Raw genomic sequence first — 13481 nt, 5'->3', positions numbered from 1 at the left:
ACCGCAGGAGGCTTCGGGGGGCCCCGGGGAGAACCTGCGCACGCCCTCCCCACCCGGCGCGGAAGCTGAGGCCAGGCCGGGCAGAGACAGTTTAGGAGCCAGGGCGTGGGTCTGTCGCCGAAAGACATGCGAACTCACCCTGTCCTCCCCGGCATCGGACCGATTTCCTGCGGTCTTTGGTTGGCCTCCGGAGACACGGGCTTACGTGACCCCGTAGCGCTCCAGGGAGCTGGCGCTGCAGGCAGAGGCCTTGGGGCAACTCCTTGCCCACTCTGGGCTGTGGCTGGGCCCTCACAGGGCATCACAGCCAGATGGAAAGGCTGTGCTCCCTAGAAAGGTGCCGTGCTCCCTGCCCTTCTGTGGGATGCTGTGATCCCGCCTAGGCGTGAGCTCCCTGAGGACATGCCCTGGGACCTGTGTCCTCCAGCACCCCGCTGCCCAGCTTAGCGCCCCACGGGCTGGTTGGAAGGGCTCACTGCGTGGTCATTCCAGTTGTGACAGGCTGGAGGAAGATGGGTGGTGGAAAGAGAGAGGAAAGCCATGAGTGCAGGGCCTTGTGGGGCCTAGGGGTGAGCAGGGGCAGGAAGGGAAGCCAAAGGAAAGCCCGTGGGCCCTCCTTCTGTGATGTTCCTCTCTCCCCCAGCCACGTGTCTCTGCCCGGGGAGAGCGACGGTGGCTACATGGACATGAGCAAGGATGAGTCGGTGGACTACGTGCCCATGCTGGACATGAAAGGAGGCGTCAAATATGCAGACATCGAGTCCTCCAGCTACATGGCTCCTTATGACAACTATGTTCCCACCGGTGGGTGCGCCCAGGGTCCTCACCTAGGCACAGCCCCCACCCCTCTGCCGTCGTGCATTCCTATCAAAGCCTTTCGTATGCCCTGGCTGGCAACAACCCTGGGAGGAAGGTGGCCTTGTCCCCGTTTCATAGATGCAGAAACTGAGGCTAACCATCTGCACAAAGCTGCTCTGTGATGGACCCCCAGCATTAACCTCTGTTTCTGGATCCAGAGTGGGAAGAGTTGGGGTTGGGGGACTCCTTGGCCTCCTGGGGCATGGGCACAGAGGAGGCCGCAGGCTGACCCAGTCCCTGAGAAGCCAAGCGGGTCAGGCTCCGTACAGGTGGCCCGGGGCTAACGCCAAAGGCTTCTCCGGCCAACGAGAGCACTGATGAGGTAGGAGAGGTTTACATTAGGTGTTCGGAAATTGTTTTCCTTTTGTGGGGGACTTGGAGGATCAGTAGCCACCTGTATTAGACCGTCAGCCTCCAAGACCAAAAGGGCAGGGGTTCTGTGGGCCATGTGGAGACACAAGATGGTCGGTGAACTTCTGTTCTCCCCTAGCTCCCGAGAGGACCTGTCGGGTAACTCTGATCAACGAGTCCCCAGTGCTTAGCTACACAGATCTCGTGGGCTTCAGCTACCAGGTGGCCAATGGCATGGAGTTCCTGGCCTCCAAGAACGTACGTGTGGTCACAGTGGGCAGTTAGGGTCATGGGGAGGTGGGCCACCCAGCCAGCCAGGGTCCTCCAAGTACACAGCTCCATATGGCAGCGACGTCCCCTCTGGTGGGTGAGGACAGTGAACGCCCTCACCATGTGGCCCCTCTCACCTGTGTGGCCTCTCACACCTGTGTGGTCATACATTTTCCCCAAAGCCCTTGACAGGCAGGTCTTTCCCCACAACTGCCTCCAAGGCCTCAGCTCCCATCCCCCCCAAACCAGTGTGTCCACCGAGATCTGGCAGCCAGAAATGTGCTCATCTGTGAGGGCAAGCTGGTCAAGATTTGTGACTTCGGCCTGGCTCGTGACATCATGCGAGACTCAAACTATATCTCCAAAGGCAGCGTGAGTACCTTGCCTGATCCTGTGTGTCTCTGACCCTGGGAACAAGTTCTCTCCTGGTCAGCATGGCTGTGGCACAAGGGAGATCAGGATGGAGCTCCCTGTGACCTGCCCTGTCCAGTGGTGACAGGCTTGGCCTGCCTAGCCATGTGTGCAGGCCCAGGAAGGGAAGCCACCAGCTGTGCGGAGTGGGGTGGAGATGCTAAGGGTGTGAGGGTGAGCCCAGGGCTCAGATTCACCGGTCATGACAGGACCAGCTGTAATGGGTCCTGGGAAGGGTGGAAACGGAACAGGTCAAATGTGTATTTAGTTAAATGTGACCATCCTGCCTGCCACTCATGTTCCCACTTTCCACAAGGGGACAGTGAATCCCAGAGCTGGAGGGACTCTAGACCCCAGAGATCGAAGGTGGCCAGGTCACAGCTGGGTGGTACCTTGGCGTGTCTCTGGCTCTCCTACTCTCTACCAAGCCAGAGGTCTCTACTGGGGTCCGGAAGAGGAGCTGCAGACCCTGGGGCTCTTGCTCAGGGATAAGAGCTCCATGTCATCAGCTGTGGGTAAAGAAATTTGGCCTTCCGGTCCTCTGGCCAGTACTGGGATGGCTGTGGGATCTGCTCGCCTGTAGGAGCGGGCTCTCAGGGCCCGGGGAGCCAGGGGCTGGAGCAGGAATTGCCAGGTGCAGAGTGGGGTTTGGCCCTCCTTGTACTTCGTACCGTCCTGCCCTTCCACAGACCTTCCTGCCTCTGAAGTGGATGGCTCCTGAGAGCATCTTCAACAGCCTCTATACCACCCTGAGCGACGTGTGGTCCTTCGGGATCCTACTCTGGGAGATCTTCACCCTGGGTATGCTTCCTTTCCCCCCAGCCCTCAGGGGCACAGCGCAGCCTCCACCCTAACCACTCATACCTCCAGCCTGGTGGGGCTGTGGGGACAGGCTCTGGGGCAGGGGGCAGGGCTCTGGTTCAAGTCACCACTCTCTGGGGCTTTCTCACTGCTATGTGACCTTGGCAAGTCCCTTTCCTCTCTGGGTCTCTTTACTTCCCCAGCTGATTATGGATGGGTTTGGAAGCGACATCAGAAAGCCTACTTGATTCTGGTGTTCTCTGGTCCTCTGTTTCTGGGGAGGGTTGCAGTCTCTGTCCCGAGCCTCTAAAGGGGGCTCACATTTCTCAGTGCCAAGGCCGCTGTACCCTCGTCCATTCTAGGGCTGGTGTGCCTCTCTCTGTCCCATAGAATAGGGCACCTGCCATTCTTCTACACCTCTGAGCCTGTATATCTCTTGTCTCTGCTCTCTGCAGGTGGCACCCCTTACCCAGAGCTACCCATGAATGAGCAGTTCTATAATGCCATCAAGCGGGGATACCGCATGGCCCAGCCTGCCCACGCCTCCGATGAGATGTGAGTGGAGCATTTGGGAGGATTTTTTGGGTGCAAACAGTAGATATCCAACTTAACTGGCTTAAGGCAAAGATAGATTAGTCCAGAGATGTAGAAAAACCTCAGTATAGCTGGATCTTGGTGTTCAGAGGCTGTCATCAGGAATCTGGTTCTACCTGGCCCTGCTTTCCTCCGTGCTGGCCGCATTTTCAGGCCAAATGGCTACGTGCTCACTGCTTTCACCATAGTTCGGGCAAAAGGCCCCGAGCTGACTGTCAAGGGCTCAGCTGGCGTCACGTGCCCATCCAGAGCCAGCCATTGAACTGAGAGCCATGAAAACTCCTACCAGCCAGACCTGGGTCATGTGCTCAACAAGGTGGCCCGCCGCATGGAACCACCAATGGGGGGCGGGCCTCCTCAGGGAACAGGAAAAACAGTCCCTCTCCACCTGTCCTCCCCAACTCCCTTCGTTGCTCACCTGGTTCTGGGAGGCAGCAGACCTCGAGCCAGAGACCCTGACCCTCTCTCTGCCTCTCCCCAGTTATGAGATCATGCAGAAGTGCTGGGAAGAGAAGTTTGAGATCCGGCCTCCTTTCTCCCAGCTGGTGCTGCTTCTCGAGAGGCTGCTGGGCGAGGGGTACAAAAAGGTATGCTGAGGCAGCAAAACAGAGGGTTCTGGCCCAGAAATCAGACACTGAGTACAAGGCTCTGTGTGTCATGCTGGTATTTGAGGGACCACCTTGTACCTGCTTGGGCCTCAGTTTCCCTGCTGGTACTAGTAAGGGATGGGCTGGAGCTGTGAGTTGAATTTATTTTAGCAGCACAGCGTTTTTTGAAATGAAATCCTGTGTGGAAGCCGATGCCCACAGCCCCCTTCATCCTGCGTCCCTCCTCATGCCTTTACACCCATGCCAAGGCCTGGGGCTCCTTCAGAAGTCTGAACAGCCTCAGGCTACCTGTCTGCTAAGGGCCTGACCATTTGAGCCTGTTGCAGGCTCAGTCAAGGCAAATGGAGCCAGTAGGGCCTTAAAACCCGGCCTGTCCACCAGAGGGAGTTACAGGGAGGGGTGACGCACGTCCCCTTTCCCCTGACCCGTTCCTAACCACACTCCCAGCCACGTTCGGTCACAGCTCAGCACCCAGTGAGATAGACTGGGTTGTCACCATTTAGCAGCTAGGGAAACTGAGGCCGCACTGCAGGAGGCTGAGGCAAGGTGAGAGCCCGCACCTGTCTACTCTGAAGTAGGGGAAGTGCTAGGGTCACGGGCACTAGTCTGCTGACTGTCCCCTCCCTGGGTGGCCCCGAGCTCACCTGGTCTTGTGCGATGCCAGCTGGGAGAGCCGCCCAGCTGTGTGTGGCTTTGGGCAATTCCCCTTCTGCTCCGAGCACCAGTTGCCTAATTCACACAAGGCAGGAGGGGCCAGGTCAGGGTCTAATGGTAGATTATCCCCACGGGCATTTGTGGTCTGACCCTCCCTGTTTCTCCGGCTCTCCCTCCCCGTGGAGCAGAAGTACCAGCAGGTGGATGAGGAGTTTCTGAGGAGCGACCACCCAGCCGTCCTTCGGTCCCAAGCCCGCTTGCCTGGCTTCCATGGCCTCCGATCCCCCCTGGACACCAGCTCTGTGCTCTACACGGCTGTGCAGCCCAACGAGGGTGACAACGACTATATCATCCCCCTGCCTGACCCCAAACCTGAAGTTGCTGATGAGGGCCCACTGGAGAGTTCTCCCAGCCTTGCCAGGTAGTCACTGTGGCCTGAGGCCCAAGGCAATAGTGTGCAGTGTGTATGTGTGTGTGTGTGTCTTTCTGTCTGTCTGTGTCTTCATGCCGCCAGGCTTGCCTTAGAAGTCAGTTACCTGGGGTGAGTATTGATTCCTGCCAGTGAGCAGAAGGGAGAACTGAACTCATTTGACTTCTGATGACCTCAGGGGGAAAGGGCAGGCTGGTGAGAGACAGAAAGACTGGGACTTACTTGCAAGGGAGCTGTTTCCTGGAATGTGGCCCCCATAGGCCATCTCTCCGCTCCTCTCCCTAGGCCTTATCCAGGCCCTAAGGAGAAGTAGGAAATCTAATCAGCATCCCCAGCCCCCTGTGTATTACTCTGGGGTCATCGCCAGCCCTGGCCTGTGCTCTGTTCTCCAGCATCACGTCCTCAGGGCCCCCGGGAGCCAGGCGTGGTCGTAGGAGGCCTGGTGCCCACAGGAGTTGGGGCCAGAATTCTGACTGGGAAGGAGATTCGTGCTTTTTTTTTTTTTGCCTTTGGGATGTGGTGAAGTTACAGTGGGTGAGGGTTGGAGGAAGGCCCAGCCTTTGCCTGGACTTCACCTTCAGACAGGACCTTCCCTCAGCTGGCGAGGAGAGTCGTCCCCCCTCCATGAGGCCAGACGCCCCCCCCTCCAACCAGATCCACTCTGTGGTGGAGTGGCAGCAGCCGCAGGCAGGGTTCCAGCTCCAGCTGTGGCCCCAGCTGCCGTGAGGCCCGGCCAGGCCCCGTCTCTGCGAGCCTCCGTCTCCGCACGGGCACTGGGAGCACCCCCGAGAACTAGAAGGCCCCCTCCGCCTTCCTTAGGAGCACAGGTTGCCAGGCTCCAGGTAGCCAGCGGGCGGAGGAGTTCAGCTCAGAGCTCAGACAGCTTGAGGGGGGACCGCCGGCCTGTCCGGTGCCCTCACACAAGCCACCCCCGCGCCCCGAGCCTCCGTTTTGTCCTGTCTGAAATGAAAACAGTAACGCCCATCCATGTGGGGCTTGTCGGTGGCTTCCGTGAGATGGCAAGCGCCTTCCGGAGTGCCAGGCACGGAGGTGCTGACGAGTGAGAAACGGGCTCCGGAGCCGGCTGGATCTGCTGCTGGAAGTCTCACTGAGCTGCAGGCCGCTGCCATCGCCGGTCCGAGAGGCCACGCCCGCCCTGTGTGGTCTTTACAGGGCTTAGAGGAACTCGAGGGTGTGAGGCGCGGGGGGCACGCTTGAACACTCAGAAAGCCCTTGATGGCTGCTATCTCACCGTGGCTCCCTGCCAGCCCCTCACTCACTCACCTTCTCCTCCTAGCTCCACCCTGAACGAAGCGAACACGTCCTCTACCATCTCCTGTGACAGCCCCCTGGAGCCCCAAGAGGAGCCCGAACCCCAGGTGGAGCCGGAGCTGGAGCCACCACTGGACTCGAGCTGCCCTGGGCATCGGGCTGAGGCAGAAGACAGCTTCCTGTAGGGGGCTGGCCCCACCCTGCCCCACCTGAAGCTCCCCCTCTACCTCCCAGCACCTAGCGCCTCCTGGCCTGGCCTGGCCTCCCATCAGCCGCCACTTTCTAGAAAGCTTTTGTCCCTGGCATGTGGCACCCCAGCCGCTGGGGCTGCCTTAGGGCTGCTGCAGGGGTCACGACCAGCCCTCTGCCTCTGGGGAGGCCCTGTGATGGGAGCCAGGGTTCTCCCGGGACACTTAGTTTCTCCATCTGTAGGATGGGAGCGCAGGGCCCGGTGACGCAGAATCTGGGCTTCTGTCTCCCCGGCTGACAGGTGGGGAGGTCGGAATCCCTAGAGAGATTCTCGGGGTTCAGGAGGTATGAATTAATGTTCTTCTGTTCAGCCAGCTACTCCTCAAGAAGCTGTAGCTTTCTCCTCGCACTTTCATCCACCTAAGAGCTGGGGAAGGGACCCTGGCATCCCTGGCTCCTGGCTGAGCAGGGGCCTGGCCTCGGACAGTGATGTTCATCCAGAAGCCACCTCTCCTTGATGCCAGTCTCCACTTTCCCAGGCCCGAGCTGGTCTGGGGCCATCCACGCTTCATGCTGGGGGCTGAGCCAAGTCCAGGACACTCTGGCCCACAGCCCCTGTCCCAGGCACTTGGGACACACCTCCCCATACAAGTGCCCGTGTCCATGTCTGCCTGGCCCCATAAGTGCTGGGGTCTTCTTCCTTATCACCGCCGGTCTTACTCCACCCACCAGAGTCTCCAGGGCCAGGCGGGCCCCACATCTGTGATGAGCGTGTGGATGTGCCTGCGAGAAATGTCCACGTGTGTGGATCAAGATGCACTTTGGACCTGATATGGGACCTTGGAGGAATTCCGCACCGTCTCCAGGCCTGTTTGCCCTGTTGAAAAATGAGCAAGATGGACTCGCTGACTTCTGGTGCCCTGTCGGCACTAACGTTCTCGAACATTGCAGGGGGTGGCACACTTGCCCAGATGAAGCAAAGCCAAACACTCCAAACCTCCGTCCTAGGGGTCAGCTGGGGTCTGGGGAGATTCCGGACCATGCATCACACTCTGGGCATTCAGAACTATGCCCCTTCCCCAGACCCCCAAGCAAGTCCCAGAAGGCCAGCTGCACAGATCTTGACTCGGAGTGACAGCCAGTGTCTTGGAAAGCCCCCAGCAGCTGCCCCATGGGAAGACCACGGGGCCCTCTCAGACCCACCAATGACCTCTGGAGCCATCCTGAGCAAAGGAGGCAGAGGGGGCAGATCAGACACCCTTGTGCAGTCTGCTCTCTAGCACCTGCTGTCCAAGTCTGTAACACAGACATCATGGACAGTGAGGGCTCCTGGGGGCCCCCAGAAAGTACAAGAAGCCTTTGTAGGGAACCTGAGAGGGGTGCAAGAGGTGGGTACTTTGGGGGTTGCCTTCTCACCCAGTAGCTGCCTGGTCCCTGAGGGCATCACTGCCCAGGCCCGCTTGCTGCACTCTCTCTGCCAACCACACCCCGGCTAGGTGAGCAGCGGGGGTGCCAGGGGAGCGAGGGCCATGGCCAAGACTCCTGGCAGGAGGAGAGCCGGAAGTGGGCACGAGCCCCCTCTGCCAGGCCAGGAGAGGGAGGAGGTTCTCACTACGGTACCAAAGATGTAATCACCTAGGTTTACAAGTATTTTTAGGACTCACATTAACTCACATTTATACAGCAGAAGTGCTATTTTATATGCCATCAAATTTTCCTATCTGTGTACTTTTTTTTTTTTTAAGAGAAAGATTTTAATATTAAACCTGGTGCTTCTCACTCATGGACTTCGTGGTCTCTCGCGGGTTTAGGCCCTGTGCCTGGGAGGTGGCAGGAGTGGAGTGGGGCAGATGGGGCTGAGCCCTAGCCACAGTGTCCCCACACAGGGTCCTTCAGCTTGGGAGTCTCAGTTCCATCTGTAAAATGGGGTTCGCACACTCCCTCCACCACTGCTAGCATCTGGACGGCCTGGACCTTGGGCTTTGGCTTCCCAAGGTGTGAAATGGAAAGGCCCTTCCGGCTCTGCGGTGCCTGGCTCTGGGACAGGCCGGACCGTTCACAGGCTCCTGTTGAGAAGCCTGAGCTCCTCCTGCGCACCCCCCACCCCACCATGTGCTTTGGCTTTGGCTGGTAAGCTGGGACACCCCCTGCCCTCCCCTCCATTCTGCCCGTGGGCCAGAGGGAGGCTGGTGTGGCTTGTGACAGGCATCCGCTCCAGCCCGGATTCCAGGCCCTGGTGAGTAGCGGCTGGGTCTCAAGTAGGAGCAGGACAGACAGAGCACCCATGGGGGCCGGAGAGCAGTAAGAAGCGAGGAGAGAGGGCAACTAGAGAAGGAAGAGGAAGAGAGAGAGGAAGGTGGGCGGGGAGGGGAGGTGGGAGCGGCCAGGGTGAGGCCAGGGAGGGAACGGGGCCCAGCTGTGTCTCTGAGCGCAGTCTAGCTAGGCCGGGCATCGGGGTGCAGACCCAGCAGGCCCCAGGCCCCTCGCGACTGCAGCGGCTCAGTGGAATGGGGCTGGCATGAGCCAGGCATCCTGGTACCTGCTGGCCGGCTCCATCCTGCCCATAGGCTCCACAGCCCAGGCCAGGCCTGACGGACCATGGGGCCAGGGCAACAGAGCCAACGGGGGCAAGGGCCAGAGTGCAAGGGTCTTAGACCCAGGCTATGGCTTCCTGACGTCCTCACTTGGGCCTTTTGGCAGGGGTCACCCAAGGTAGAACCGGCTGTCAGCCCAAGATCTATCATACGTCACTGTGTGATCTTGGCCATCCCTTGCTCTCTCTGATGGGGGGAAGGGGCATCTCCGTTAGCTTCTGGGGCACAGGCACCTCTCTTTGGAACCACACGCCTCCCTGGACTGCCGCCAGGGGCCTGGGCTGTGGCTGCCAGCGGGCAGACGTGGGCAGCTCTGACTCACAGGCCCGGCCGCCAACGCAGGGCCAGCCGAACCATGCCAGGGGAAACCCCACCCGCTACATGGCCTGGCCACACAAAGCCCACCCTCCTGGGGGGCCTGGCTTCAGAGAGCACCCGGAGCCTGTGACCTACTCTTTCCTGGCTGTGGTAGAAGATGAATAAGCCAATCCCTGGATCTGCCCCCAGAAGGAGAGTAAACAACCCACATTCCAGACGGGGATTATCTTTGCTCATGGGACAAGCCTCTGTCTGGAGGTCAGGAGACTTGGGCTCCCTCCACTTCAGGTCTGCTCCTTAGGGGCCCTTGGCTAGATTACACCACATCAGGCCTCAATCTCCCCAGCAGTAAATGGAGCTAATGATGTCACAGAGAGAGAAAGGATGAGGAAAAGCCGGTGAGCACTGAACAGCTACTCTGTGCCAGGCCTGTCCTGGCCCATTTTCTCATTTTATCCTCACACCAACCCTAGGAACCAGGGATCGCTACTTTCCCCGTATTACACGTGAAGCCAGTTCAGGAAGGTTTTGAAGTGACCTGCCCAAGGCCATCTGGTCAGGGCAGCAGGGACAGGATCCCGGCTGACTCCCAAGTCAGCGCTCAGGGAGGTAAAGTGCTCAGCCAAGGTTGCAGAGCTGGGGACGGGGGAAGCCTGGGTCCCAACCCCTGTCTCCAGACTCCAGACCTGTGTGGTGCCCAGACAGAGTAGGGAAGGATTGGGTAAGAGGAAAGAGCTAAGTGAACCTGAGGGCTAGCGGAGGGCGTGCAGGAGTCGGCCGGGGGGCGGGGGGCGGGGGGCGGCGAACCACAGGTCACCTCTGCTGGCTCCTTCCTCCCAGCCTTGCCACTCAGGCGGGCCCAAGGGAACGGGTGAGCTGGAATTTTCCTTCCAGACGGATGAGCCACTTGGACTGAACAATTCTTCCGCTGCCCTATTCACAGCCAAGGGCCTTGTTCCTGGAAAAAGAGGGAAAGACTGGAAGGAGTAATTGCTCGTGGGACCCTAACCTTCAGCTGATGCACAGCTCACAACCCCCACTGATGCCCTTCCTCTGTGCTATAGGGCACACGGTCTAAAGGCCTCTTTCATTTGTCTGGTCAACTTCATAATAATTAAAAATTACTTTTATAAAAGTATTTATGTAACATACACCTGTATTAAAAAAATCCATTCTCAAAATATATAACATAGAAAGTCTTTTCTTTGTGTATTTTGTATTTTAGACTCCAGTAACATAGTAAATGTGTCTTTTCTTCATTCGGCAACTCTGTGTGTAAGAATTTATCTTATGGAAAATTCACCTCTCACTATTAACAGTTTAGTTATATCCTTCTGGGGCTTCCCCCGCCTTACATCTATACTAATACTTGTGTTTTATATCTGTACCTATCTGCGTAAATTACAATTTTAAATAAAACTACCACTACCATTTTGCAACTTTTGTTTTTTCTTAAGAACACATCACGGGCACACTCACAGGTCAGTGGTACGTGTAGATAGTAATGTGTTCATTATGAGAACTGCACATAATTTAAAGTATAGCTGTGCCATAAATTATTTGACCAGTCCTCCAAGTTCTCAGTTATGCTGGAATGACCACTGTTCATAAAATTTGTTTGTTTATTTATTTATTTATTTTTAAAGTAGGCTCCACGCTAGGCTTGAACTCATGACCTGAGAACAAGACCTGAGCTGAGATTAAAAGTCGGACATGTAACCCAGGTGCCCCCGTAAAGTATATTTGTATTTGTACATTTTTGTAAGTATATGTGTCCATAGGTTAAATTCCTAGACACAGAGCTGCTTAGTAAATAGAATAAACATTTAAAATGTTACTGGAGTCTAAAAGTTGCCTTTAAAATACGCAAAATCATAAGGCTTCCGAGAAGCTAAGAAAATCGAACAGAAAAGTGATGAAAACAACATTATTTAATTCTGGCCAGGTACTCTGACCTCCTGAAAGAAGTCTGGAGCCCCGTGTGTTTGTAGAGAAAAGCCACAAACAAGGGGTAGGACAGAGTTAAAGACGGAGGGCGCCGAGTGGAGACTTTCTCCCTGGAGTGACCAGAGGGCTGAGAAGACCCGCCAAGGCAGGAACTTGCCTGCGACGCTGATATTCAGGGCTCCCGGGGGCTGGCCCCCAGCCCACATCCAGAGGGCACCCACTTGTTGGGAAACCCAGCTCGTCCTGATTACCTGGGCCCTGCCCGAGTCCCTTGCTGTTCCTGACAGCGGTCCCATGTGATGCTCACAATCAGCCTAGGAGAGAAGCCAAGGGCTCAGTTCCCGAGGAGGAAGCTGAGGCTCAGCGCCATCGAGTGCTGGCCCAAGCTCACACATAGCAGGTTCTTGCCTGCCAGTCTGGTGTCCTTCTACCGCCTTCTTCAGGGAGTTTCTAAGGCCATTTCCCAGACTTGGAGGGAGCAGCAGACTGGGCCCTGGCATCAGCCTGCTGGCTGCCACTCAGGGTGTGGCTCCTGGAACCCTGGGGGAGGGGGGAGGGCTCTTCTTGGAGTGGGGTCCCGGGGCTTCTCTGGGCTATGACAGAGGCCCACAGCTCAGAATAAAATCTGCTACGGCTGCCTCCACGGCCTGATGAAGGGCTCCCAGCCTGGGCAGGGGCCTGGCTCTTCTCCGGATCCAGCAGCGACTTAGGGATACCACAGAAGCCAGACTGTCTCCCTGGGACTTCCTCCCACTGGCTTAGCCCTGGCCCTTCTCTCTGGGCCCCCGGTGGTATTTTGCCTGCCCTCTCCAACAGCTCCTCACACCCTCTTAGGGTTCTTCTCTGCCTGACAGGCGTGGGGCAGCTCCATAGCCTCTTTCTGGTTTGGGGTTTCATGGTAATCACTGCAAGGAACTAGAAAAGTCACAAACATGGGGAAGTAACAGAGCTTCTGGAAAATCACAGAATTCTCAAGGGTGCTTGTTCCCCTTCTGAAAGGACAAGGTGGAAGCTTCCATGCCTGAGAGTTTCTCTTCTTTGTGATTGATCATCCTGAAGCATACCATGATCTTGACTCTCTTCAGCTCAGACACCTTCAGTGGCTCCCCATGGCCCAACAAACAAAGTCTAGGCACCCTAGCGTGGTCTTCAAGGCCATCCCTGACCTGGTTCCAACGTCTCCCGCTACCTCCCCCACATCTGCCCTCCAAGGCCTGCCTACCTCCATGGGGACCACAAGCTTTCCAATCTTCCAACTGTGTGTAAGGGTTCCTTTTCTCCTCAGCCTCGCCAACACTTGCTATCTCTTGTCTTTGTGATACTAGCCATCCTGACAGGTGTGAGGTGATATCTCGTGCGATTTTAATTTGCATTTCACTTATAGTGAGGTTGAGCATCTTTTCCTGTACCTGTTGGCCATTTATACGTCTTCTTTAGAAAAATGTCTATTCAGTTCTTCTGTCCATTTTTTTAAAGACTTTATTTTTAAGTAATCTCTGCACCCAATGTGGGACCTGAACTCATGACTCCGAGATCAAGAGAGGCATGCTCCACCAACTGAGCCAGCCAGGCGCCCCACTTCCGCCCATTTTTAAATCAGTTACTTTGTGCATGTGTTTTTTGGTTGTTGTTTTTTTTTGAGTTGAGTTATATGAATTCCTTATATATTTTGGTTGTCAGTTAGGTTATCAGATAGATGGTGTGCAGATGTTTTCTCTCCTTTGATAGGTTGCTGTTTCATTTTGTTGACTTTCTTCTGCTGTGCAGAAGCCTGACCTCTGCACCTTTATTGGTGCTCTCCTTACCACTGAGGGTGCCCAGCCCACTATGGCTGAAGGGCAAACAGGCCCAGATCAAAGCTGCCTCCTCCAAGAAGCCTCCCCGATCACTCACCAGGAAGTGGTTTTTCTTCCCAGACAGCCTCAGTTTCTGGATGTCCTAGGCACGCTCTCATCTCCAGGCCTGTACCATGCTGGCTCTCCTTTCTGGAATATTCCCCACTCCTCCCTGTACCTTCCCCCAACTCCTGGTCAACTTGGGCAGACCCCTTTTCGACTCCCCTCTTCAGTGCTCCCCAGAAGTCCTACCACCCCCTGAGCTCCTGGTTCCTCTCCTGTCTCTGCCACCAGGCTGGGAGCTTCAGAGAGGGGGATGATGACTGCCATGTTCACCACTGTGTCCCTA

The 13481-nt window shown here is 56.6% G+C and overlaps 1 protein-coding gene across 5 annotated transcripts in view; it reads left to right on the top strand.

Annotated features, from left to right (window-relative positions):
* LOC118006692 (platelet-derived growth factor receptor beta) overlaps window positions 1-8221 on the top strand; it is a 36212-nt gene extending 27991 nt beyond the window's left edge. For all 5 annotated transcript variants that reach the window (XM_034999452.1, XM_034999451.1, XM_034999454.1 and 2 more), the window contains 8 exons: window positions 644-804; window positions 1349-1467; window positions 1729-1851; window positions 2580-2691; window positions 3147-3246; window positions 3767-3872; window positions 4736-4968; window positions 6275-8221. In XM_034999452.1, coding sequence (XP_034855343.1) covers window positions 644-804; window positions 1349-1467; window positions 1729-1851; window positions 2580-2691; window positions 3147-3246; window positions 3767-3872; window positions 4736-4968; window positions 6275-6434 — 1114 coding nt within the window. In that variant the 3' untranslated portion in view covers window positions 6435-8221. The remainder of the gene's footprint in view (window positions 1-643; window positions 805-1348; window positions 1468-1728; window positions 1852-2579; window positions 2692-3146; window positions 3247-3766; window positions 3873-4735; window positions 4969-6274) is intronic.
* The last annotated feature ends 5260 nt before the right edge of the window (window positions 8222-13481 follow it).

This window comes from Mirounga leonina, unplaced genomic scaffold (genome assembly GCF_011800145.1).
Source record: "Mirounga leonina isolate KUSES-001 unplaced genomic scaffold, KU_Mleo_1.0 Mir_98, whole genome shotgun sequence".
Taxonomy (NCBI): domain Eukaryota; kingdom Metazoa; phylum Chordata; class Mammalia; order Carnivora; family Phocidae; genus Mirounga; species Mirounga leonina.
Note: the sequence above shows the minus strand (reverse complement) of the source record. Positions and strands in the feature narration are given on the sequence as shown.